This window comes from Oryctolagus cuniculus, chromosome 10 (assembly GCF_051225735.1).
Source record: "Oryctolagus cuniculus isolate XC-2025 breed Fujian yellow rabbit chromosome 10, ASM5122573v1, whole genome shotgun sequence".
Lineage (NCBI taxonomy): Eukaryota > Metazoa > Chordata > Mammalia > Lagomorpha > Leporidae > Oryctolagus > Oryctolagus cuniculus.
Window position 1 is genome coordinate 44110602 of NC_142876.1, and position 27534 is coordinate 44138135.

Below are 27534 nucleotides of genomic sequence, written 5' to 3' on the forward strand. Positions count from 1 at the left end.
TTGATTCTACCAAACAGCTTTTGCCTTTGAGTGTAACAATTATTTTATAGTAAATGTAAGCCCTGTCCTAAGATGTAAACTTAAAAGGTAATTGCGCTATATAGATTCATAAAATGGGGCCCAGCAAGTCATTCACAAAACACGTTGCTACGTGTTTTTAAACACTGCTGGAGACCAGTCTCCCTTTGTTTCCAGGTTAATGGATCCTTAGCTTCTTTCTTCAACCGTAACATAACATGGTTTGCAGACACCTTCAGCCAACCAATTTTTCTTGGAATATTCTTGGGTTTTCCAATGTCGCTTTTAAAACACACCTTTAAGTATTATACTCATTAAAAACAAATTAGTTAAATAACATTAATAAATAGTCTAACTGTAGCTAATCAAAACACAATAAAGAGAAACTATTAAACCCCTTTTCCATCTCCTGTAGTCACAATACAACTTCATCTGACACGATTTCTTTTTTTTTTTTTTAAATGGCAATCAATCACTTTATTGTTTTGATAAATACGAATGAAATGACATACAATGCAAAATACATGTAAAAATTGAAGAATAGTCTATTTAAAAATTAACATTTATTTGAAAGGCAGAGTTACAGAGAGGCAGAGGCAGAGAGAGAGAGGTCTTTCATCCACAAGTTCAGTCCCCAGATGGCCACAGGCCGCAGCTGTGTTGATCCAAATCCAGGAGCCAGGAACTTCTTCCAGGTCTCCCATGTAGGGGCAGGGGCCCAAGGACCTGGGCCACCCTCCACTGCCCTCCCAGGCACCAGCAGAGACCCGGATCAGAAGTGGAGCAGCCGGGACTCGAACCGGCACTCACATAGGATGCCGGCACCGCAGAGGGCAGCCCTATCCGCTATGCCACAGTGCCAGCCCCTGAAGCATAGTCTATGATCTGCAGACTCTCATGTGGTAGTGACCTTGCTGACATCACTCTGGTTGGCGTGGCTCATGCTCATGAATATATCTGTGTGAAATTGAAGTTCTAATCATTGTATTTGGCATGTAATTCAGTTTTTTTCTCACCAATACATAACACCATTAGATTTTCAACAAGTCCACAAAAAACTTGCAAATTTAAAGTATAACCACTATATTTATAATCGTATTCTACATTTTAAGGTGGGCTCAGGTAGGTAATTCCTGTTGTGGTGTTGCCTGGGGTCACAAATGAGGGTTAATACATGTACTGCCGAAGTGAGCACACGTATGAGGGTTAAGTCATCTGGGGCCTGTACTGGTGCTGGTGCCTTGCAGATGGCTTCACTCATGTGTATGGTGGTTGGCACTATATCTCAGCTGGGTCCTGTGTCTCCAACAGGCAACTCCCAGGCTTCTTCACAAGGTAATTATGTCCAGTAAAGCAAACCTGAGCAAGCAGTTAATTTTTAAAACTTTGTATCATATTTCCTGATGTTCCATAGGCTAAAGCAAGTAAAATGACAAAGGCAACATTGTGACACGATTTCTTTAGCAGCCACCTCACACTGTCAGTCAACTAACTAACTCTTCCAGATCTTTCAACATTTATTTATCAAACTACAGCCACAGTTCTGTGGTATATTTTTCAAACTTACCAAACATAAATACATCTTTGTTCTATGCAACACTGTTCATTTTAATGCCTTTGTGGAGCCTCCAAAAATCTCATTAGTCCAAAACATCTGATTATCCGAGGTGTCAGTACATTCATCCCAGAAATCTCCCCTTGCAGATTGCCACATACCCCAGAAAAAAATATTTTAAGAAAAGACACTGTGATTTCGGGTAACTTTCTTCTTTTTTATTGCAGGTTATTTGCTCAGGCTAACAAGGTTCTTCTGAAATCATGAGTCTGTTGTTCAGTTTTTTTTAGTTGCCCTATTTTATTCTGTGATATACACATTTTTGACAAGCATGATTTTGATGCATTCTGCCAAGTTATTCATGACAGAGCTAAACAAAGCGATGGAAAATAAAGCCATTGTGGCTGCCACTGAGATCGTCTTTCAGATTGATACTGATTACTCAATCAATATACTTAGTCTATAGATGTTCAATCTGCTACAAATTCATTTAATTATACTATCACCCAGTTCATAATTGTCCATCACTTCTAAAAGACCTTAACAATAGATTCATGTCAAAAGACTGGCTGAAATTTAGCTCCAACAGACACATCTTCCTGATGAGTAAGTCTAATAATCCTATCAAAAATAAATTAATTTAGTTTGACATGAATTAACTTAGAGAATCCATAATGATTTCCAGGGAACTTCACTTCCATTTCTAAATGCTCACACTCATCTCTTTATAATAATACATTCTAAAATTTTACTGAGAGCTAAAATAAAATTCGACAGATTATGATTCCAAAAAAATTATTTTCTCTTCTTAAAAATAAAGATCAAATACTTATGTGGTAGTTACTCTGCATCAAGCATTATTCTCACATGGATATGAGCTCAATCAATCTCCAAAACAGCTATCCTATTACATAGGTCCTAAACTGCCCTCATTTTATAGGTGATGGATGAAATAAGAAAGGCACAGAGGAGGTCATTTAAATGGCCCATGGTTACACAGCTGGAAAGTGGTAGAGCCAAGTACTGAAACTGGGCTATCTGGACATTCACTTTCCTGTTCTCCGTGATTATTCCTACGGCTGTCAACAGCACTTCCTTGTCATATCTGCAGTTTCTTTCCATGTCTGTCACTGAGCTCGTATTCTATCATTCCTTATCCTATTCATAGTCAATATGACTTCTATGTTACTTGCCTCATCACACTTCTTAAAAGAAACCTGAGTTTAAAAGATTCCAATACAATGGAATCTCTCAAAAATGAGAATCATGCCTGATGACAAAGCTGCTGACTCCGCTCTAGAACGCTGTCTTCTTTTCACAGCAGTTAAATGCAGAGGTAATCAGCTAACTCCCGTAACTGAGTGAAAGAAACATGAATTTGTCCGAACATATAAAAGTCTACTATTTCTTTTCTTTTTTTTTCATTTTTTATTTTTTGACAGGCAGAGTGGACAGTAAGAGAGAGAGACAGAGAGAAAGGTCTCCTTTGCCGTTGGTTCACCCTCCAATGGCCGCAGCGGCCAGCGCGCTGCGGCCGGCGCACCGCGCTAATCCGATGGCAGAAGCCAGGATCCAGGTGCTTTTCCTGGTCTCCCATGTGGGTGCAGGGCCCAAGCACCTGGGCCATCCTCCACTGCACTCCCTGGCCACAGCAGAGAGCTGGCCTGGAAGAGGGGCAACCGGGACAGAATCCGGCACCCCAACCGGGACTAGAACCCGGTATGCCGGCGCCGCTAGGTGGAGGATTAGCCTAGTGAGCTGCGGCGCCGGCCAAAAGTCTACTATTTCTAAACTAAGAGAATTGTCTCGTATCAAAATTCACACAGTCACTGAGTGGTAATGGACAATATCCTCAGTGAAGATTTCAGAAAAGTAATGTAAAATATATGGAAGCCTTGTTGTAGAAACTCAGAAGAATCTAAATATAAGACAAAATATAATTGAGGATATTACATGAAATAATCTTTTTGGCTAATATTCCTAAAGCTGAGTAAGATTAAACCAAGATATATACTCTGGCAACAACTTGGAATTTACTTGAATTTTACTATTAACTATGGACAGATATATAACTCTGAAAATCAGATTTAAAGACATCAGGATTAACACAATATTATGAAAATTAAGGTGTATGTATTTTTGGCCACATATGGAGTTTAAACTGCTGTCCATACAGAAATGGACAACAGGGATACCTATAGTGAAAGCCAACATTCTCCACACAGTAACATTCTAAGGCAGAAATCAGTGGAGACCCCAAACTTCAGTATCTTGGGAATCCTTACATGGTGCTGTTATTAATAATAGCAGCTAATACTTACATAATTCTAGAAACAATTCTGTAGTAGAAATAGACGAGGCATTTTTCAAAGAACTTCACTTATGTTAACACATATGATTCCACAAGCACCCACTAAGGTAGGTATATTTTTCTTCATTGATGTGAAAACTGAGATATTAATAGACTAATTCACTTCTACCAGGCTATGCCCAAGTATGAAGCAGAACCAGGGCACTTGCATTATGGTGCAGCAGGTTAAACCACCATATGCAACACCTGTATCCCATATACTGGACTGTTGGTTCAGATCGCAGCCACTCTGCTTCCCATCCAGTTTCCTGCTAATGTGCCTGGAAGGCAGTGGAAGATGATCTTACCACCCATGTCAGACACCTAGATGGAGTTCCAAGCCCCTGGCTTTGGCCTGGCCCAGTCCTGGCTACTGCCACCATTTGGGGAGTGAACCAACAGATGTACCATAGCGCAATCTCTCTCTCTCTCTCTCTCTCTCTCTCTCTCTCTGCCTTTTTAAATAAATAAATAAGTAATCAGAGCTGGGGTTCATATCAGAGCTGCCCAAATAATATAATATTTTGTTTCAGTTATACACTTAGAGAATCATTTAGCAGTACTATTAAATTATGAAAGATCAAAAGTCCAATTTATAGAATTTATAGAACCTAGTCCCCCTTTGGATCATTTTCCATAGAAATCCACTGCCTACCTACATGATGTAATACTAAAACAACAGACAAGACACAGTCTAAGAGGGAGAGGTTCAATTTGAGACACATGCATACCATAAAACAAAACATGGTAATTACAAAGAATAAGAAAAGGAATAAGAAAATATGTAGTGACGTGGAAGGACACTCATGGAAAACTGATAAGGCAGAATAAGCAATCTAAAGAATAATATGTAAGAGGAACTGTATGTTCAAGTGTTTGTGGTATACACAAATACACAGCCATAAAACTCCAGCCACTCACACTCCCATTACAAAAAACAGAGTTAACAACTGTTACCCTGGAGAGGGGCAGAGAAAGAACATTTTGAGAGACTTTCATGTTTTTGAAGGGAATTCTTTCTACATACATCTCTCTTTCTGTGTGTCTGTGTGTGTGTGTGTGTGTGTGTGTGATGTCTCTCTGCCTCTCAAATAAATAAATATTAAAAAATAAGCTGCCAAAGAAAACAAAAATAAATACCCAACAAAAGAAACAATTCCATGTTTTACCGTGTAAAGCACAGTGAGGAAAATGAAATACAGGTAGATTGAATGTTTTCCAAAACAAACATTAATCATCATTCAATCTGAGTCAGGAAAATTCTTCAATGTTCTTCCTACAAACTAGTCTGAAATGATACAGTATCCAGATGTTTCTGCCACAAGGAATTAGTTGTAAAATATATCTTTAGATAATCGTATAAAATGACTTTGTTATATGGAATTATTTGATTCTGACCAGTTAAATGTTGAAAAATGACAAAGACAATGCTGCTTATTTTGTCACAGTTAATAATAACTCTCTCCTCCTGACAATAGTTGGACAACACATGCCCTCTTCAATAATACATTGATTTAACAAATATTTACCAAGCACACAAATGCAGCAAAATAAAATACAATGAAACATACCATCACCACCTCTAGAGACATTAACTATTTCTCTGCAGTCAGGGACTAGAGTAGTGCAAGTGTCTATTTCGAAATAGATTTCACATAAAAGAAAGGGGACTATGCCATTTTATTCATTATGCTAATTAAAGTCTGCACAGAAATAATTCCTGCCTATTCTATTTCCAGGCATTACAATCCAAATCTTACGGTAGTGTTATAATCAGGGTGTGTGTGTGTATGTGTGTGCTTGTTGTGTGCATGTGTATTTGCTTGCTATGTTTCCAGTTCCAAGCACATGGTAGGTATACACTAAAAACCTGCCTCAGAGTGAAAAACAGATAATAAATGATAAGGAGATATAGATGTGATTAATTTAGCATTTCTCATGCACAAGTCCCTACTCCCTTCTGAAGAACAGCCTTTCCAGTTCCTGATTGAAGGGAACTGTCACATTCTTGTAGATACTGAAAGTTGACTACTAATGATGGAATGGGGGAACTAATGGAGTTGGCTACAAAAAGATGATAAACCATTGATTTGTCCTGAGTACATAAGCCTAAAACTCAGTTGCTTTCTGATAATGACACCATGTGATTAGGCCCTGGGATTTGCTGGAAGCCATGTTCCCAGCACTGTGGAAGAAACCAGGCTTAAAAAAATAAAAGACTACTGTGTAAAGAGAAGTGTAAATAACAGGATCCAGATCACATTCATTCCTTCTTTCTAGGCATTACTTAAGAACTGTGACTCTCCTGGAAAAGCTTACAGTTAAGTTACAAGTGAGTCTGTCAATAAATTATCCCATACATTAAATTGGCTACATAAGTAAATGTTCATGGTCCATTCATGTCTTATACTAATTATTAAGTCCATAGTTGGTTCCTTTTACAGGATATTTTACCAAAGGTACAAAATATAGAATAAGGGCTCCTAAGTCATAAGTCAATTCTTTGTGGAGCTAATGCTAAAACTGCTTTTTCATCGCTGGCAACTCGAATTCTTAACAAATCAAAATTCTGAAAATGCAGAACATACTCCTTTGTTAAGTGTGCACTTTGATCCATCCAGAAAAGCTATCGATAATTTTAGTCATAAAAGATATTCACCTAGAATTTAAATTCAGGTGAGTAACAGCTGGGGGGATTCCTAATTCTAAGACTTCCTAAAGAGGAGTAGCATTTTAAAAAATATGAAGAAAATATCCTAAGATTATGGAGATATATGATCCAGAGAAGATTCCTCTATAGATCAGTAGGCATCTGGGATATGCACTTCCCCAATTCTACCTGGAGTCATGCATAAAATTCTACCATATTGGTTTATACTAAAACTTAAATCAAAGATCTACCATTCTGATTTACTCTACTCAAATGATTGGGATGCAATTACAATATTTGCATCGAAACTTACACTAAATAAAATCTTGGGACAATATTTATGTGTGTGTGTTGCTTAGTACACCAGCCACCTTAATGTTAGGCAAGTTTTGCAACTGCCTCCATCCAATCCTCTTTCTGGTCTTGTTTCTTTAACTATAGAGGATAGAAGGCCATACTTATCAGGGTGAAACACAAGCAGAACTGATTTCAATTAGCCAATATTTGTTGATATGAAACATAGGCTGAATTTCTTTAAGGAAGCAGTGGAGTATTAAAACTTACCTTTGCCTGCGAATCGGATAGTCCCCATTGCTTCTTAGCCTTCTTCAGTTCTGATTTTTTACAGGTTGAGCTCTGTTTAAAACTAGGCTAGGAGCTCCTGATCCCCTAATATTAAAAGGTGAAGTCACAATGAAGAAAAATGGCTAACTGTGATGTGATCAAAATATCTATCTCTTTGAAACAAGGAACACAAAATAAGAATTACCTATTAGTCCACTCTAAATTAGCACTTGCATCGTCTTAGATTTTTTTCCCCAGAGGTTGTCATTTGGCATTATTAAATTATGCCTGAAGATAAATCAGGCCAGATGTTGCTCTCTTACATTCACTCAACACAGACAGTGGGCATTAGGAGCACAAGGAACAAATCTTCCTAATGCAAACTATCTATAGAAAAAGTTTGGAGAGTTGTGTTAACTACCTTGCATTCAGTCTTAATATGCACGTCACACGGTGTAGAAAACACAGAAGAGTGCAAACATCTAGATGACCTACACCCATTCTGTACACATACAAATGTAAAACACATAACTGCAGGTAAAGAGGAAATAGAATAGGAAGAGATTCGGTTTGGGGATCCTAGCAATTCAGAGGAAGCCTTAGCCACAATAATTATAATCAAGTGGCTGCACCTCCACATACAGGCTGACATTTTGCAGATAAGGATTTCACCATGAAAATCATTGTCTTCTGCAGAAAAAAGAATCACATCATACTAAAAAATACAACTGAATATGTAAGGAATTGTGCTGTGTAACTCCATGTCCACCTGAAGAACAGACTGGTAGCAAGTTCCCAGAAATCTCTTGGTTTTGAGTTTTGGCTTATGGCATTGAACAGATCAGGCTGAATACTGATCAACAGATCAGTATATGTTGCTGATCAGTATATCAGTTGCTGAGTGGTTGGACAAACATGGTTCATCTGGTTTATGACACATATGGTCAACATATTCCTTGTGGGATGAAAGTCTGCAGGCTTTTTAGTCCAGTTTTCATTTTTGTTTCCATTGCCTATATTAAGGGGTGGGTCTCTCTGGGGAATCTGTCTTCTGTCAGGAGTTTCTGTACACTTATCTAGAGAAGAGTGGAAACTGGTGGGAAACAGCTTGAAGATGGCTTAATCCTCAATGGACAGGAAATGTAGACTGGAATCTTTGAGACAGGCAGGGAAATAGAATCTGTTAGTGGGCGTGCTTCTCAACCAGCACCCACCATGGCCAGAAAACAGAGGGAAGGGTGCGAAGAAGAAAGAAAAGGAAGGAAGAAGGTCAGGTCGTATTATGCATTGGCTCTGTGGGAAATCTGGCCACAGATTTTCAATGAAATCTTTTCAATGAAATACAATGTGTCTTGACTTGGGGACATGAACTCATTTAAAATGCCCAGGTGCTCTTTTCCTATCTCTTCAATTATCATGGAATCAAATCCTTGTTAACAATAATCATCATATTCTGGCTGGTTAGAAATGTTTCCTCCTCAGTAAACAGGAGGAAAATCAATTATTTTATGAGGCAAAAATATAAAAATTGTATCAAAACAGAATAAAAAAATTCCTGTACTGAAAATGCTCTTGTTTACTGGTTTGAAACAACAAAGCACAAATACTAGAAAGGAAGATTTTATAAATCAAAATAATTTAATAGAGAAGAAAAAAGAAACTTAACCTTGTTTGCCTAACCTTCCTCTTAAGCACGTAATTATACACTTGTCCCAGACAGTGGTACATAGTGGTCTGTAATGACAACATCTGTGTTGCCATGGTGACTGCATCTGTGGGGATAGGATGGGATATGCAACAGTGAAAAACCCACCTCAAAACCTCAGTGACTTCAAAGAAATGCTTACTTCTCACTCAGAACTACATGTCCAACTAAGACCCAGGTTAAATGAAATTCCATCTCTGCACAGGCTTCTGTGATCAACACAGCTGGGATAGAAAGATGGTAAATGAAACACTAATTCTTCAAAGTTCCAGGTCAGAGGTAAGAAAACAACTCACATGGTCATGCCTAACTTCAAGGAAGCAAAGAAGTGCGATTCCACATGTCCCTAAGGAGGAAAAAATAGAAGAATCATCCACCAACCTACCAACTATTAAGGAGACACCCAATTGCTTTTTTCAAAGACAGAGAAAGATTTTATTTTAACTTAATAGAAGACAGCAGTTTTTTTTTTTTTTAACCTCTATAGAATCTATCCAACAGCAAGTTGTATACACAAACACACCTAAGAAAAGTTAGAAGAAAACAATAAATACACTAAGGTCCCACCGATTGTTTCTCCATTATTCATTCTCCTGGATGAACTTTTCATGTTTCTAACATTGTGTTTTGCCCTAAAACTGCCTACCATTAACACCTTACACCGAAAGGATAAGAGATAAAATTTCATGACAAGATGAAGTGAGTAGGGTTGGCCAATTAAGAGATCATTGTCCTCTAAAGCGTTTACATTTTAAATAAAAGATGTGTCTAATGTTCACAAATGTATTTTCTACTATGGAGTTGGGCTTAGGGAAATACTGAATTATGAAAAGAAAAAAGCATGGCCGGCGCTGTGGTTCACTTGGCTAATCCTCTGCCTGCGGCGCCAGAACCCGGACACCCCGGGTTCTAGTCCCAGTTGGGGCACCGGATTCTGTCCCGGTTGCTCCTCTTCCAGTCCATCTCTCTGCTGTGGCCCAGAAGGGCAGCAGAGGATGCCCCAAGTGCTTGGGCCCTGCACCCACATGGGAGACCAGGAGGAAGCACCTGGTTCCTGGCTTTGGATCGGTGCAGCGCGCTGGCCGTAGTGGCCATTGGGTGGTGAACCAACGGAAAGGAAGACCTTTCTCTCTGTCTCTCTCTCTCTCACTGTCTAACTCTGTTTCTCAAAAAAAAGAAAGAAAGAAAGGAAGGAAGGAAGGAAGGAAGGAAGGAAGGAAGGAAGGAAGGAAGGAAAGGAAAGGAAAGGAAAGGAAAGGAAAGGAAAGGAAAGGAAAGGAAAGGAAAGGAAAGGAAAGGAAAGGAAAGGAAAGGAAAGGAAAGGAAAGGAAAGGAAAGGAAAGGAAAGGAAAGGAAAGGAAAGGAAAAGAAAAGAAAAGAATTGAATTTACACATTGGCTTTTATTGCTCCTGCTGTCAGTCTGCCCATTCCTATTTAGTCAATGGCCCTTGTTCTGCCAAATCAGCACATAAGAAGTGACAAGACAGATATACAAAAAATTGGAGAAAGCAGGAAAAAAAGAAAACATTTTTGTTTATGAGTAATGTCTTTACTTCTTATTTTCTCTTTCAAGATCCTAGTGGGTCTGAACTAAATGTGTGTGTCTCTTTGTACACAAGAGAACCTCTACCCTGTGAACATGAATAGTCACCCACTGTCAGTACCACTCACCCCCTTCTGAGCTGAAATGCTGTGGGTAAACTTCCAGAAAGCCCAGGAAAAGGGTTTGAAGAGGCAAAGAAGAGAAAGAAATCTTCTGAGAATGATATTTGAGTCATTTGGACTTTTGGTGAGAGGAAATGCTGTCATAAAAAATCATAAATAAGAAATGGCAGCAATAACACCACAAAAATCCACAGGATTTTACATGAAGTAAGGAGTCATTATCTGATGCTGGCCTTGTCTCAATTTTCAGAGGAATTAGTGGGGAGTCACTCTAATGGGAAGAAAAGTTTGCTCTCTTCTGTTAAGTGGACATCCTCTCTAAGGGTCATAATCAAGTCAGGACTCTTGGTATTTTAGACAGTGAATAAGAATATCTGCATGCTTCCCAAAGTAAATTATTTATGGGTACCTAAAATACCTGGAAGCATCATGTAGAAATATGTATGTTAGCATGTTAAGACTTAAATAGTACTTAAACCCTGAGCTATGCTAAATTATGTTATAAATATTACAGGGAGACTATTCATATAAAACCATAAAGAAACCAGTCTGTGGGAGACATGGAACAGAAATCATCCATGATAACTTCTGTCCTCTAAATTAGGAAAGTTAAGTTTCAATAGAAACAGACCAAAGAAATAATTAAACTCTCTGCCACACTACCTTGCCTTAAATCTCTTTTCAATGTAAAACAAATATCAAAAAATAACACTAGAAATAATGAATGAGAAAGTACCTACAAGAGAACACTTACAGTCTAGAGCTCTGAAGTCAGGCAGACAAGAGTTTGAATCATTCCTCTGCCTTCACTAGGTGAGCAAGTTAATTCACCCTCTAGTAGCAAAAGCAGTGACATTTATCATTTGTTTCCCCTACAAACTTCCATCTGGCTTATACTGGTGCTTTGGTGTAATTTTCCTCTGCTCCATGTGAGACTGTGTGGCAATCAATAGTGTCACCTGACCTTGACTTGCTTCTGGCACAAGAGTGGGCATATTATTCAGGTAAAGACTAGGTGAAGTCTTCCCTGGGGCTGGCATCAAAAGAAAAATGAGAAACAAGGCAGGCATTTGGTGTAGCCATTAACATTCCACACTGGAGTGCCTGAATGCAAGTCTCAGCTCTGACTCCAGACTCTAGCTTCTTGCTAATGTGCACCCTGGGAATGCATCAGTTGATGTTATGTCTCAAGTAGTTGGGTCCTTGGCACCCACATAAGAGACCTGGATGTACTTTTTAATTCCTGGCTCTAGGTTGACCCAGCCCTGGCTGTTGTGAGCATTTGGAGAGTGAACCAGTAAATGGCATAATCCCCTCCCTCTGTCTGCTTGCCTTTCAAATAAATAAAAAGAAAGAAAAATTTTAAATAAAATAAAGAAAAAAACTTTAATGAGAGATAAAGAAAGATATTCTCTTTATATTGGAGTGGCTAAGTTTGTAGAAGACAGGTCTGTGATGTCCATAAACATCACATCTTCTCCATGGTTTGGATAGAACCCTGTCTGTAGGGTTCCCCTGAACACAGGCTTCTGAATGGTTTGGCCAATAGGAGGTATCAACTAGAGATCAGAGGATGAAAGGAGGTAGGAGCCAGAATTGTCATATCCTTGCAGTAATGAAGGCTGACAGTGGGGGCCTGTGGTGTGGCTCAGTGGGTTAACGTCCTGGCCTGAAGTGCCAGCATCCTATATGGGCGCTGCTGTGAGACCTGGCTGCTCCACTTCCAATCCAGCTCTCTGCTGTGGCCTGGGAAAGCAGTGGAAGATGGCCCAAGTCCTTGGGCCCCTGCACCCACGTGGGAGACCTGGAAGAAGCTCCTGGCTCCTGGCTTCGGATCAGATTGGCGCAGCTCCAGCCGTTGCGGCCATCTGGCAAGTGAACCATCAAATGGAAAACCTCTCTATCTCTCTGCCTCTCCTCTCTCTGTATAACTCTGACTTTCAAATAAATAAATAAAAATCAAAAAAAAAAAAAAAAAGGATGACCATGGCTGTGTTCCCTTACTCAAGGCCACATTTTCGGCAGCCCTCACCTATAGTCCCAACCCACATCATTGCAGTAAGAAAAAAAAAAAGAAAAGACAAAATGTAGAAAAAGCCAACATTTTGATGAGAATTTCTGAATTTAGACATTGACTTACAACTGAATTCCACGTCTGGATTTCTCAGTTACATGACACTTTTCTCAAACTAGTTTGAGTTAAATTTATTTCACTTACAACTGAGAGAAAAATCAATAGACAGACACTCTAAATCTCAAGTTCATAATCTGAAAAATGTGGATAGTATTATAAAATGTCTTCTAGGTTTACTCATAAGATTAAGCAATGTAATGTGTAACAAGTTTAATTCAATGCAAGAAATGTAAGTACCAAGTATAAGCTCCTATTAGCTATTAATATTAATTAATGATAAATGCATTACTATAATTTATTGCTGGTAATACTTTATCATAATTCATACATTGAGTTTATTGCATCATAGGATCACTATTCTCTCAAAAGGAGGCTATTGCAGTAAGCTTATGAATATTTTACTTAACATGTATAAAGGAGATTATTTACTCTGCAAGCATTTCTAATCCATGTTGTAATCAATGCAGTAGATACTTCTATTTATTTAGCAGTCAGAGCAAGCCTTTACAGACATCATTGTACCCAATTCAAATCAGACCCACAAGATGATCACTTTTTGATATCTGTATTTCTAAAACAGTGTGCAGCTTTAAATTTACAGAAGAGATTTTCATTTGAGCCCTAAGGGTTTTTTTTAAGCTAATTATGCAAAGGTCAAGATTTATATCTTATATCATTCACATGGCACCTAACATATTAATGGCAGGAGCTGAATATTTTTCCAGTGCCATTAATTATTATGACTATCAAATTATTATCTCAATGAAATAAAGGGTGCCACTTGGGGGCTGAACAGAGACACACTTTCAAAACGTGTAAGATATTTTATGGATTCTTGGAAAATCGGATCCTTTTTCTAGGCTTCACAGTCACAATTCAGCAATGACACAGAAATGAATCAAGAAGACATCACTTTTATAGAGAAGTGTGCCTCCATTTCTACAGATCTTTATAAAGGTTTTAGATGTGGCTGTACCAGCTCCTCTGAAGAATCTGTGGATTTATTCATTGGATTCAGTGACAATGAATTTAATATGAGACGGGCCACTATGCACTATTATGTTAGGAAACAATTACAAACAAGAAAGTAAACAGAAAACTACAACATAGCATCACAACTACAAAGTCTTTTGGGAACATAGCGAAGTTCTTCAAAGGAAGTTGACCATCTGAAGAAAACACAGGAATTTACCAGATTAGAAGAAGGGTAGACCGGATGCCCCTCTTCCAGGCCAGCTCTCTGCTGTGGCCAGGGAGTGCAGTGGAGGATGGCCCAGGTGCTTGGGCCCTGCACCCCATGGGAGACCAGGAAAAGCACCTGGCTCCTGGCTCCTGCCATCGGATCAGCGCGGTGCGCCGGCCGCAGCGCGCCGGCCGCGGCGGCCATTGGAGGGTGAACCAACGGCAAAGGAAGACGTTTCTCTCTGTCTCTCTCTCTCACTGTCCACTCTGCCTGTCAAAAAAAAAAAAAAAAAAAAGAAGAAGGGTAGAGGTGGAGAGAGGGGATTTTACAAAAAGAAGAAGCAACATGCACAAAGTCACATGATAATATGGATAAGCATCATAAATTCAGTTACTAATTGTTCTTTTTTTTTTTTTTTTTTTTGACAGGCAGAGTGGACAGTGAGAGAGAGATACGGAGAGAAAGGTCCTCCTCTGCCGTTGGTTCACCCTCCAATGGCCGCCGCAGCCGGCGTGCTGCGGCCGGCGCACCGCACCGATTCGATGGCAGGAGCCAGGCACCCCTCCTGGTCTCCCATGGGGTGCAGGGCCCAAGGACCTGGGCCATCCTCCACTGCACTCCCCAGCCACAGCAGAGAGCTGGCCTGGAAGAGGGGCAACCGGGACAGAATCCGGCACCCCGACCAGACCAGAACCCGGTGTGCCGGCGCCGCATGGCGGAGGATTAGCCTAGTGAGCTGCGGCGCTGGCCCCTAATTGTTCTTTAATGTGGCTGAAGTGTAGAATGCCAGGACAACAGAATCAAGAAACACACACACAGAAAACAGACTTAAAGGACCTGAAATGTAGGAACTCTACTCTTGGAAAAATGGGAAACTATTAAAAGAGGCTATTTTTAAGATTTATTTACTTATTTGAAATATAGAGATAGAGACCCAAGGAGAGGGAGAGACAAAGAGAGAGATTGATCTTCCATCTGCTGGATCACCCCCAAAATGGCTACAACAGCAGGGACTGGGCCAGGCTGAAGCCAGGAGCCTCCTCTGGGTCTTCCATGTGGGGCAGGGGACCAAGGACCTGGGCCATCCTCCACTGCTTTTCCAGGTGCATTAGCAGGGAAGCTGGACTGGAAGTGGAGAGGTCAGACTCAAACCAGTGCCTATAAGGAATGCCAGCACTAAGGCAGCACCTCAATCCTCTGGGCTACAGTATTGGCCCCAAAAGTGGGTATTCTTTAAAGAGCTAATTTATATCTGTCAGATTTACCTTCCATCCTTCTCTACTAAGTTTTGTGTCCCACTAGGCTGATGTTTATGAACTAGGAACTCCTCAACAGAGTCCCCCTTAACACTGACTTCTGAATGGTCTGGTCAATAGGAGGTATCAACTGGAGATAAGAAGATGGAAGGAAGGAGGGGCCAGAATTATAATATCCATTCCTGGCAGCAATGAAGGATGACAGTGTCTGTGTTCCCCTACCTAATGCCACAATTTCCATTCGGCAGCCCTCACCTATAGTCATGATCCACATCATTGCAATAACCACTCCCACTCTTCAAGTCTGAAGATGGGTAACCACCTCTTGCAGTGTTAGCCTTGGTTTGCATCACTACCCTTTGCTCTTTTCCTTTATTGTATCCTGACTGTATTTGTTACCCCTTTAAGATAATGCAATCTGCTTCCTTGAAGAACTAAGTCATACTCAAGAAGGTACCATGAATCGGTTTTATTTTTAAATAAGTGGTCATAATTGTAGTAAGATTAATTCTGAATGGAGGCAAATCTAGACCCTGGAAAACTAGCAAAGTTGTAGCAATTCAATGAGAAGATGGAAACTATCAGAATTAACTAGTATATCATCAGAAACTGTACTAAGTATATTTTGTGCATGATTGTTTTAACATCCCAACCACTCTTGAAGGTAGATATTATTTTTTAAAATATACAATGGAACTAAAATGGAAAGATATTAAATAATTCGTCCACAAACACATACTAAATGGCATTTGGACTCAAATGGAAATCTGACTTTTAGGTTCTTTATTAACCTGTTTTCATAACCCATGTATTATCTGGATTAAAGTAAAGGGTAACAAAGATGGCCATAAGTGCAGATTTTAAAGATAAGGATTTCAAGAGTTGAAATGGAGATAATACCAGCAGAACCCAGTGATTTACTAGATGTAAGGGAAAAAAATAGAAGAAAATGTTAATGGTAAGAGGTTTTGCAGATGAAAAGAGAGTTTGTAAAGATGGTGGCTTCTTTCACTGAGAGATGAACACACTTCTTGGGAACAAAAGGGGTAGGGAAGACATGAGGCATTCTGCTTGAACCTTGTGGACTTCATGTTTCTGTGAAGATGCAAATAGAGATATTCTCACTACAGGAAATGAAGAAGCCATAGGCATTTTTTCATCACTTCCTGACAACTAAGGTACAGACTTGGGACCGAGAGTTTGCCAACTAGGTAATTAAGCCTGTGAATCTGAATCCTGAACACAGGCTGTGAAGACAGCTAATTATGACACATTCACTGTACATCTGCAGCAACAGTAAAATCCCAGGTCAGCACTGAGTCCCAGTGGCAACCATCACCAGTAGTAGTGGCACCCACAAAACCAGTCCAACTAGACTACTATAGCATGACCCTATCTGTGTGTTTTTACTGCCTAAACCACAGTATCCCTGACTATTCATTAAGCCTGGTTCTAAGATGATTATATGGACTGCTTTTAGTCTCCAATAACAATAATAAAAGCTCCTTTTCTAGGTAAGTTAGCAGGAGTTGTTTTCTAATGTTCACAACCCACAATCCTGATTGATAAAGACAACACATTCATCACTGTATCCTTCTCAGAATTGAGAGAGCTTTTTCACTGTTCTTTTATCATTTCTAATCCATAAACTAGACATGTTAGATTTACTAGATATTATGAGGACTGAGGATATTTTAAAGAATTCATGGTCTGGTTGTAGATACAATGCAATACCAAAGTACCATAGTACAACATAATTCACACTCTAATCATAATACGCCAATCAGGTATATGCTAAGCACCAAGAGAATAGGACAAATCTACCCACAAACATAAAGACAGTATAACAACTGTGAAACTTCAAAGATGAAGAGAACATGTAACAACTGTCAGATACAAAAGGCATATTACTTCTTAAAGAGTAACAATGAAACTCACAGTAACCAGAACTCACAATCACTGAGGCATGGACATAATGAAGAAACTCTTGGGAAGGCCAAAGGATTTAAAAAATGTACAAACAGGCTTTTATAACCAGCTAAGTTATCATTCAAAGGTGAATGCAACACAGAATCTCTTAATGTTTTCCTACATTTTTCTACTTTTTAAAATGAAAGAAATGATGAGCTTTGTGATGAGATCTCCCTTTGAATCATAACCAACTTATCTGGGGCTAATGCTTGAAAAAGCTACTTGGGACCACTTCTGCACTTGATAATGACTGAATTCAGAGCCTCATAAACAAGAGGATAAAGAGGCTTCCAGGAGAAATACAATAAGGAAATGAGCAAAGGAAGGATTTCAGAAGGCATAGATGACAGAAGAGGATGTGAAAATCTGCCTTCCCTTTTCTATATCTTATCATTTAATTTGAGTATCTTGAAATTTCAAAGAGGAGGGCACATGTTAGATATACAAAGACTAAGAGTGTTTACCACTCAGTGACTTTCACATTAAAAAAATAAAGCTGTTTAACACAGCAATTTAGAAAGAGGAGTCTGAGACAAGAAAAAAAGTGTAGCACTGAAGTTGACAAAATGCTAATAAATTTAATCAATTTACTAATGTTAAAAATTAACTATTTGTGCTCAAGCAGAATAGAAAATAAACTGAAGGTTATAGAACTTTCTACACAATGAGAGGGTTGACATGGTATTTAATGTGTGTAATATATTACATGTTCTATATTATTGGGGAAAAATCATACATCACTTTTCTTTTTATTTTAAAGTATTGTTAATATCAAAAAGGGTTCTCATGACCTGTTGGCTTTTAGCTTAAAGGTAATTGTGAAAGTTTTTAAGCAGAAGAATGATTCAGTAATATCAGGTCCCTTCTAGAAAGATAAATACAGCTTTGGTAACTAAGATTTAGAAAAGAGATTAGAGACAAAAACTATTTGGAAGGTCAGAACTAGTCAAAATGTAGTGGATGAGAAGATGAGTTGCATGTGGGCTGTATTTAGAAGACAGAACTTACCACCACTGTCCAGGAACATCACAGTTATTTACACAGAGATAAGTCCCTCTGTGACATGAACACTTTCTTCTTTGTGTGCCCAATGCATGATACATTTGTGGGCAACACTCAATAAATGTTTAAATGAACTGGATACATTTATCTACCCAGAAGACATAAGCAATAGAAATTGTTAATATAAATGTAAAGTTCAGGGAAAAGACAGGGTGGTGTCCTCATTCTGGGAGACTGCCACTCCGGTGAGAGGGACTGCCCAGTGAGGAGGGGGCAGGCAGAGCCCAGAACACTATCAACTGTAAAGGAGCCACAGAGAAAGGGGGGAGGGGCATTCAAGTGATTAACAGAGAGCTAAGGGAAGAGAACAAGGATAGGAGAGAAGCTGGGTAAACATTTAATTGCACATCTAAGACTGATTTAAAAGAGACAAGAAATTAACTGAAAAGTACTTTGGGAAGGCATTATGGCAACTTCTGATTGGAAGATTTTGAAAATCACAACATTTTTTAGGGGTGGGCATTGTGCTGAAGTGTTAAGCCACCTGCGACACTGGCATCCCTTATCAGAGTGCAGGTTCGAGTCCCAGTTGTTCTGCTTCTGATCCAGCTCCCTTCCAATGCACCTGAAAAAGCTGTGGAAGAAGGTCCAAGTCCTTGGGCCCCTGCCACCTTTGTGGGAGATTCAAATGGAGTTCTTGGCCCAGCATTACCTGTTGTGGCCATTTGCAGATTTAACTAGAAGATGGAAGATTGACTGCTCCTTCATTTCTCTCTCTCTCTCTCTCTGCCTTTCAATTAAATTCACTAGTTAAAAACCATTTTAAAGGAGGGTGATCTGCTTACAAGTACTTTTTAAAACAAAGAGTTTACCTGTTGCATGTGCATATGAGTAGGGATTGGGAGAATGGAAGGTCATAAATATCCCAGACAGCGACTTAGTGCTGTGGCTAAATCAGCAATGTTTTAATAGATATACAAATGAAATATGCAGTCACTTATTTCTGAAATTAAGAAAAACTCAGAATACACAACCAACTCCCTATATTATTACTCTCTGTTAATGAGCAGAAAAATAAGCCCAACCATCCATTCTCAATTTCTTACTCACTGAAATTGTTTAAATACTTTCTAATACATAATGAAATCCTAGAAACGCAATCTGTCTTCTGAATCAGGTGAACAGTCTGCTTTATGCCTTCTTTAAGATATAAGTATGAGTGGTTATTGATTTCTTGATTTATTCAGAAATCAGCCATTGTGTAACCATCTCATAAAGAATGGAATACTTGCCAGAATAACACCATCTTTGGAATTATTTTAAAAATCATAATCTAGTTTTTCCTGCACTAATTTATGTTAAAGATATGCAAAATGAATCCATGGTGAATAACTGTATCATACATCAAATTATACATGTATATATTTAGAAGAATGTTCTAATTTCTAAGCTTGTCCACTAAGTATAAATTGCACTGCCTTGGAGAATTCCTCGGGTTCTAAAAGTTCCACTAGAGCTCAGGTCTTGGATGTCATTTAAGTTATATATTTCAGCTATTAAAATCAGTGTTCTGACAGGCCCTTTGGCTCCAACCCCGGGGCACAAATTTGCCTTAAAATGGCATAAGAATGTGTCAGAAGGCTATATGTCAATCAGCCAAGAGAAATGCCTATTCCCAATTTAGTCTTCTCAGTTGCTGACATTAAAACCAGCAACAGTTAATTGTTACCACTTTAAGTGGGAAGACAGAGGGAAGAGAAGAGGTAAGTGTCTAAGTTCAGGCTGATAAAGCTGTTAATTGCTACCCTTTCATGTAGACTTGTTTAATAATGAAAACAATGAGGCTAATCATATAATGTTTCTATTTGTTCCCCAAGGGCTCTTCAGGGAAAGTTTCAGCCAGGGCTAGATCTCCACAGCTACCAACTGTGCAGGGACAAAAGCAGAACAATCAAGGCACTCAGTGCTGGCAAAGCTGACACTGGTTCTATACAGGGGCCCCTCCTCCCAGCCCTATCAGGAAAGAGCCAGGATCTGCCACTAACAAGCTCTAGGGGGAAGAGTTAAAAATGTCCAGTAAGAAGAGGAATAACCTCATGCAGAATTTTGAGAGGGAGGGAGAGGAAGAAAAGAGGGAGAGAGGAAGGGGGACAGGGAGAGGGAGAGAGAGAGCCCTCCTTCTGAAAGGCAAGGGAGAAACCTGATCTAGGTTTGGATACTCCTTATGCTTCCCTGGAACAAATACGTTTTGCTCTCTAATCATGGAGAAGAGAGGAGAGAGATGAGGAAAAGAGGAGAAAGAGGAGAAGGAGGAGAGGAGAAGAAGGGAGGAGAGAAGGCATAGGAGAGAGAAGAAATAGATGTTGCCTCAGGCCTGTTTCTGATGGACAGGCTGATGATATCTGGAATGTGGTTAAACCACCCTCAGAAGTAGTTACTGAGATCATCCTGGTTACTGATCTCAAAGGGGACTTTAGGGAACAAATGGAGGGTTCTTAGAGGTTTTGTACAAACGCAGCCTATATTACTTACAGAATTTTACTTGGCCTCAATTGATAAAGGACAAGAACACAACAAAGTTGTTTTCTTTGTCTTCAAATTCTTGAGTACCAACTAACAGAAGCAATCAGACACTCCATTCCCCAGCCCTACCACCATACAAACACTGATTTTATTTTTGGTTTCTCCGTAAGTGTTTTTTAAATTTTTCTATCTCTTGCCCCCAACATCCCTGTGCTAAAACTCAGTGCCTTAAAAGTACTTTCAAATCCATCTTCAATCTAATAACAATTGGACTTCCAATTTCATCATAGTGTCTACCCCTAGGTCTTCTGATACCGCTAGACTCATTTGCTTGCTGCCACCTGAACCTACCCTCTTCCTTGACACACCACCTTTACCCATGGAGTTCTCTTTCAGAACACTCTCCTAGCCTCACCTGTTTCAAGTCAGTCATGTTTCAAAGCCAAATCAAGTTTCCCCTAATCCATTAGGCATTCCACAATCACCACAGCTTCTCCCTTCTGTCGTTCTGTAAAGGAGCACCTGCTTGATCATTCACGTGTCGCCTACAGATGGGTGTCTGTGCACTCATCCTCCACCTCTTGCTCCTCCACTGAACTTTCTACTCTTTAAGGATATATCTGCATACCCACGCCAGCATTTGAACCACATATATAGAGGATTGAAAAATGCTTAGGGGCTATATTTCACACTTTCAGTGCATTTCCATGAAGTTTAAAAACAATCACATTATTGAATATTGAATTTAATTCCATTTACCGATTAGCTTTTTGGTGGTGAAATTCTCTTAGAAATACAATTCTTTGAGTCTAAATGCCCATTGTAGAGCAAGAAAATAGTCTATTTCTGACATACAAGGAATTATCTGCTATCAAAGAATTTGCTGAAGTAGAGAAAGATTTATAACAATGAATTCAGGGGCTGCTGTTCTGGCCTAGCAGATAAAGTTGTCACCTGCAAAACCAGCCTGCCATTTGGGCATGGGTAGGTGCTTGTTCAAGTCCTGGCTGCCCCAATTCCAATCCAGCTCTCTGCTAATGGCCTGGAAAAAGCAACAGAAGTTATCCCAAGTGTTTGGGCCCTATTTATTCTGACAGAGTTACAGGGGGTTGGAGGAGAGAGGTATCTTCCATCTGCTGGTTCACTCCCCAGATGGCTACAACAGCCAGGAGCTTCATCTGGGTCTCCCACGTGGATACAGAGCCCAAGCATTTAGGACATCTTCCACTTGTTTCCCAGGTGCATTAGCAGGGAGCTCGATCACAAGTGGAGTAGCCAGTACTCAAAAAGGCACCCACCTATATGGAATGCTGGTGTTGGCAGGCCACAGCTTAACCTGCTACACCACAACTCGAGCCCCACAAATAAATCTTTAAAAGAAACAAAACAATTATTTCTTCAAGTTCACTTTCATGTCAGCAGGAAATAAAAAATTTAACAAATGAATCACTGGGCCTGACCTCACATGATTCATTATTTCAAAACATTTTACTTCACCTTGGAATTCATTTTCTTTTTTAGTAGACTTAGAGATCACCCAACTCTTTCTATCTTTCCAACTGAGAGATGGAAATTTAGGTTCCATGTTTGAAAAAAGAGATAGTGTTATGTGTAGATTACAGCTGAGTCAAACCAATTGAAGGGTAAGTGACTGGAAATAAAACTACATTTGGAAAAATATATTTGCCACACTCCTAAGCAGGAGGCCCTGTCACAACTCCACTCATGTGTACGTCGGGGGTGACCACAAATCACAAGTCAACATTTTCTCAGATGTTAAGGAGGCCTGATCATAACCTACAGTCTAAGCACCATGAGCAAAAGGACAAAATGCCAGAAGCAGGACCAATCGACAGTCTCCCCATCTCCATGCTCATCTTTCCTGAAAAACTATACTTATTCTTAAGATACCAAAGCAAAAGGCAAGGCAAGCAATGAATTGATGTCTATTTCAATAGCAACCATTCTCAGTGGTTTTATTTTGTGGAAACTCTAATAGTTTATTTAGAATGTAATGCATTATGCAAAACAATCTTCACTGTGCAAAAGATTCATGCAGATTTCCTTTAATTAATAAACACCTTAGTTAATTTTTAATATAGTATATTTTCTTAAATTTCAACGAACTTAAATCCTTTACTAATATTGTGTGGCATAAAGGTACATGTGCTTGTTTTCTTAGAACAATGAGGTAAACTTGTCTTTTAAGAAAAAATTTCCCTAAAGGTCACCTTGAACTACCAAAAAAAAAAAAAAAAAAACCAGCAACAACCGCAACAAACTGATATTCATTATCTATGTGAATGTATCTAAACTACAAGTAAATGAATCAGTTCTATTTTCCAAGAACAAAGTTATTGAAATTGTTAAGATTGATTTTCAGGTGCCACTGAGACTAAACAAAGATTGTTAAGGAACAAAATAAATAGAAGGAAACTCAGGAAACAAATTAATACATTGAGTGGGATCTTAAAAGCAGCACTCCCTACAGAACAAAGTGAGGAAACTATCAAAAAGCACTTCTCAAAGCAACAACATTTTTGCATGTCAAAAAAGAGAATTAACCTAGAATAAATATATAAATAACAGTATGTTCTGTGTTAAGCCAGTAACAAAGAAACCCCTTAGTGCAGTAAAACAAAGTCCTGTCAAATCCCCATTTTTTACAAAGAAGCATGAAGATCCTTTCACAATGGTTTAAACTGTATTTATAGTAACAGAGTGAAGACTTGAGATAAAAGTCAAAAGGATTAAAGTCAAAGCCCCAGCTCGACATGAGTTATGGTTTTGATTTTTATTCTTATTGTGGTCTACAAATATTAAGACAGAAGATACTTCCATGTGATTGTGGGATCCTCTGAGACTCTACAACCTTAGAAGAGCAGATAAAACGATGAAAATGCATCTGGTTTGGGAGCAGACTCCATATTAAATGGCAATGCGCAAAGTAACAACTATAACTGCAGAAGGCAGAGGGGGAGGGGAGGAGGCTAAAGGCTGAAATGTCTGCAACTGATGCAGGGCAGAAAGAAAAAAAAAAAAAACAGGGGAAAATGTGGCATTGCTGTTTTTAAAGAGCAGGCTGTTAATAATCACTGCATTCCTGAAAGCACAGGCGAACTGTACCACCATTCCTTCTTTCACATGCTGAGCAAGCCCACCAGACACAAGAATTACGTACTTCAGTTAAGAAAATGGTACAGCTTGATAGATACATCTATATCTAAAACAAAATATCTGGAGTTGCCACTCAGAGTTAATAGATTTGGAGACCACATACTTTCCTCACAAAGAAAGAAAACAAAAATTCTGTTGTCGGCTGAGAATTCTCAGTTACTGCAGGAAGAATGATTTTTTTCCAAATCTATTTTTCATAAACTGAAGGCAAAGATACATGTAATCAGCTTTTGGTCACAGTTCAAAATATCTATTTTGTGTCCTCTCTTTCAAGAACACACACACACACACACACTCAAGTAGTATGTGTGTATGTGTATATATATAACATACATACATAAAACTCTATACCAATTGTAAAATTATTCTTCATGTTAATTTGAGTCCTCTTTCAACTCACATATTGCAAGAATTACATACTGTTGCATATTTTCAATCCTTCCTTAATCTTTACTTTTGAAAATCGATACCTGGTTTAACATTTGATGGACAAGAGGCTAAAAGTCCTTAACAACAATAGCAAAAGCAGTAGAGGCATTATAAAATATGGAATAATGGTATCTATATCACAGAAATACTACATAAAAGTCCTTTTTCATGGAGTATAAATTAATATTATCAACTATAAAAGATCTTATCGTGCAAGTTCAGAAGAGAGTTCAAGTCCATGTGGATTTGTGTAAGTATAAAGAAAACATGAAAATGTGTCACTGTTCCCCAAATGAATCAAGTTATCCTTTATTCACAAAATAACATTCATGTCACTTTTACAAATTACAAATTTCGGAAAATGCTATTTCCAGCACAATTACTTGCTCTTTTATTCTGTACTTTATTTCAACTGTCACATTTTGAACACATGCACATCTGTATGACTACCAAGGGAAAAATAACTTGAACCAAATTGAAAAATTACCATAACTACTAGTTCAATATGTCTGGTTAAAATAGAGACATCTGGTCTATCATTAATTCTTTTGTGTTGATGACTCCTAGTGTGTCTTTTCCCATCAATGAACTTTGCATGAGGAAAATTCAACTTTTAGCCAAAAAAAAAAGCCAAAAAACCTGTGACTTAAAAATCTCTAACAAGATACATCAATAGAGAGATATTATGATTTGATCAAATAAAGCACTGCACTTTGGAGAACAGTGACATATACTGATTGAATACAAATGGCTAGCTTGAAATTCCATCAGAATAATGCTCTCCATTAAATAATTCTCTGCAGGCAGATATGGCTAATTCATGAATCATTATTTTAAAATATTTATAAATCAACTCATTGTTCACTTGTTTAAAACACACACACTGCAGCTCTATAATAGTACTTGATTGCCACCTCAAGGAACCTGAATAATGTACACCCCCACACAATTCTGAATTAATGGACGAGCAAACAATAAGTAATGTACTGCGCTTGGCAAAAACCCAGCGATAACATCAATCTGGCATCTACTTAACACCCACTGCTTACTTCTCACATATTCCTCACAACTAAGTCTCCTCTTGCAGATGAGGTTCTTACAGAATGACTATCGCCTGCCCATTCCCCCACCGAGAGCGAGGGGAGAGCCAGGGCCAGGGCTTTGGCGATGAAGGCAATCTGCAGATAAGGGGAGAAATGATAACATACACCACTACAAAATTAAGAGATGAAGTAAAAGGGCCTGGCCGCCCCTGCTACCAACACCAAGATTGCAATTAAAAAGGACTTTTGTCACTTCTTCCGCAGGTCAGTAGGGCCAATTATCTAAAATCTTTTGCTGGAATCCAGAGACACAGCAGCAAGGGCCTTCAACCAAACTCAGATAATTACTTTTGACAAATGTTCTCCTTGAGCATAATGTAGTTACTCAAAGGCTTTTTAAAATGACTACAGTTACAGTAAAACAATCTTTACAAAGTCAATCCAATAACGCGTCCTGGGTCTCGCCCCCCCTCTCCAAACCCCTTAGCATGCAGTCTGCTTTCTTTTTGGCCATTTTTTTTTTTAAACAGATAGTAAGTTGGTGAATAAATATTTAATTTATGCTGCCGAAACCCTCAAAGACTCAGCTTCAAATGCAATGCCCTGTATTCCCGTGAGACACACTGTACAGAAATATCCTTTTAAAAAATGCGTTTACAGCTGTCCTTTAAAAAAGAAGATAATTAAAAAAAAAGAAAAAGAAAAGAAAAAAGAAAGGAAGAGAAAAACGCACACATAGACATGCATCAAACCAAAGACGCCGCCGACGCCCCTCCGCCAACCAGCATTTCTATAGAGACATTCTTTGGATGATTAAAACGTAAGCTCCGAAAGGTTTAAGAAAAGGAATCGCAGCGAAGTAACACCGCCCAGGAAGCCAGCCGTACAACACACCTAGCTGTGCACTCTTAATCAGCCCTGCTACAAATGACACCGACCCAACTTCACCCAACCCATACACACACACACACACACACCTTGCACACACGTGCGCGGGGTGTACACACAAACACCAAGTGGAGCACAATGCCAGACAAACACAAGCGCCCCGGAGCCACACAAAACATGCACGGACCCGTGCGCACAGCGAGGGCACAGGACACGGCACGCGGACACGCAGCGACCGAGCCCCGCATGCACACGCCCCGCGAGCCCGGGTCCGACACACACCGTGCATGCACGCGTGGGATGTCTGAACTCACAGACGCTGGACACACACACAGAGCGTGCACAGAGTTATTGATGAAATTCCGGGGGGTGGAGGGGCCGGGAGGGAGTGGTAATTGCCACACAAAGGTCTCCGGAGCGGCAGAGAGCGAGGGCGAGCGGCGCCGAGCGCTCGGCAGTGAGCCCGCGGAGCAGGCGCCGCCGGGCCCCGCCAGCCAAGTACCGGGAGAAGTGTCCCGGGCGGTCCCGGGAGCGGCGGGCGCGGGGCTTGGCGAGGCGGTCGCTGCGCCCCTCCGCGCGTGCACGCTCACACACACACACACACACACACACACGGGCCCCTGGGCGAGCCCACTCCCGCGGAATAACAAAGAGCAGGAGCCCGAGAGCGGGCGACGGCTCGGGCTGCCAGCGGCCGTCTCCGGCGGCGCCGCGGGCCGGCGCGGGGCGAGCAGCGGCGGGGCCGGCGGGACGCGCGGGCGGGGGGCGGCACGTACCAGGCGGGCAGCCTCGGCCCAGGTGCGGTCCTTCTTCTTCCTCTTGTCTTTCATGTTTGCATCTCATTGATGGTTCTGATGATGACGTGGGGGATTCCACGGGGTGCTCGGGGTTCGGGCGCGGAGACAATGACCCAGTGACCCGGTGACCCGCACTCGCTCCGCGGGGGGAGGCGCGCGGGCGGCGGCGGCGGCGGCGGCGGCGGCGGCGGGTGGGAGGGATGGAGCGAGGGGGTGGGGAGGATGGGTGGGGGCGCGCGGCGGCGCGCGGCGGGCGGGCCGGGGGCGGGAGCGGCGGCGGCGGCGGCGGCGGGGCCCCGGCGAGGGGCGGGGGCGGCGCCGGCCGGGCTCGCTCGTGCGGGGCTCGCGCTGCGCCGCCGCCGCGGCCGCCGCGGTGACAGCTCCGGGGATGCTCGGCTCGGCCCCGCTCACAACAATACACTCTGACGTCACGGGGAATGGCGACGCGGCCGCACACTCGCCCTCCGCGCTCACACTCGCCCTCCGCGCGCGCACACCCGCGCACACTCGCCGCGCGCCCCCTCCTCCAGCCACGCCCTGAGGCCCTCGCGAGACCCCGCTCCCTCCTCCCCAGCCCCCAGATGCGCGCGGGGCGCCGCGGCTCTGGGCAGGCCACCCCCCAC

The 27534-nt window shown here is 40.6% G+C and overlaps 1 protein-coding gene across 1 annotated transcript in view; it reads right to left on the reverse strand.

Moving 5' to 3' along the window:
- The window catches only part of LOC149123751 (putative Polycomb group protein ASXL3), a 52633-nt gene extending 25542 nt beyond the window's left edge, over positions 1 to 27091 (reverse strand). The window contains exon 1 of the mRNA XM_089305200.1: positions 26891 to 27091. Coding sequence (XP_089161326.1) covers positions 26891 to 26944 — 54 coding nt within the window. The 5' untranslated portion in view covers positions 26945 to 27091. The remainder of the gene's footprint in view (positions 1 to 26890) is intronic.
- Between the last annotated feature and the right edge of the window lie 443 nt (positions 27092 to 27534).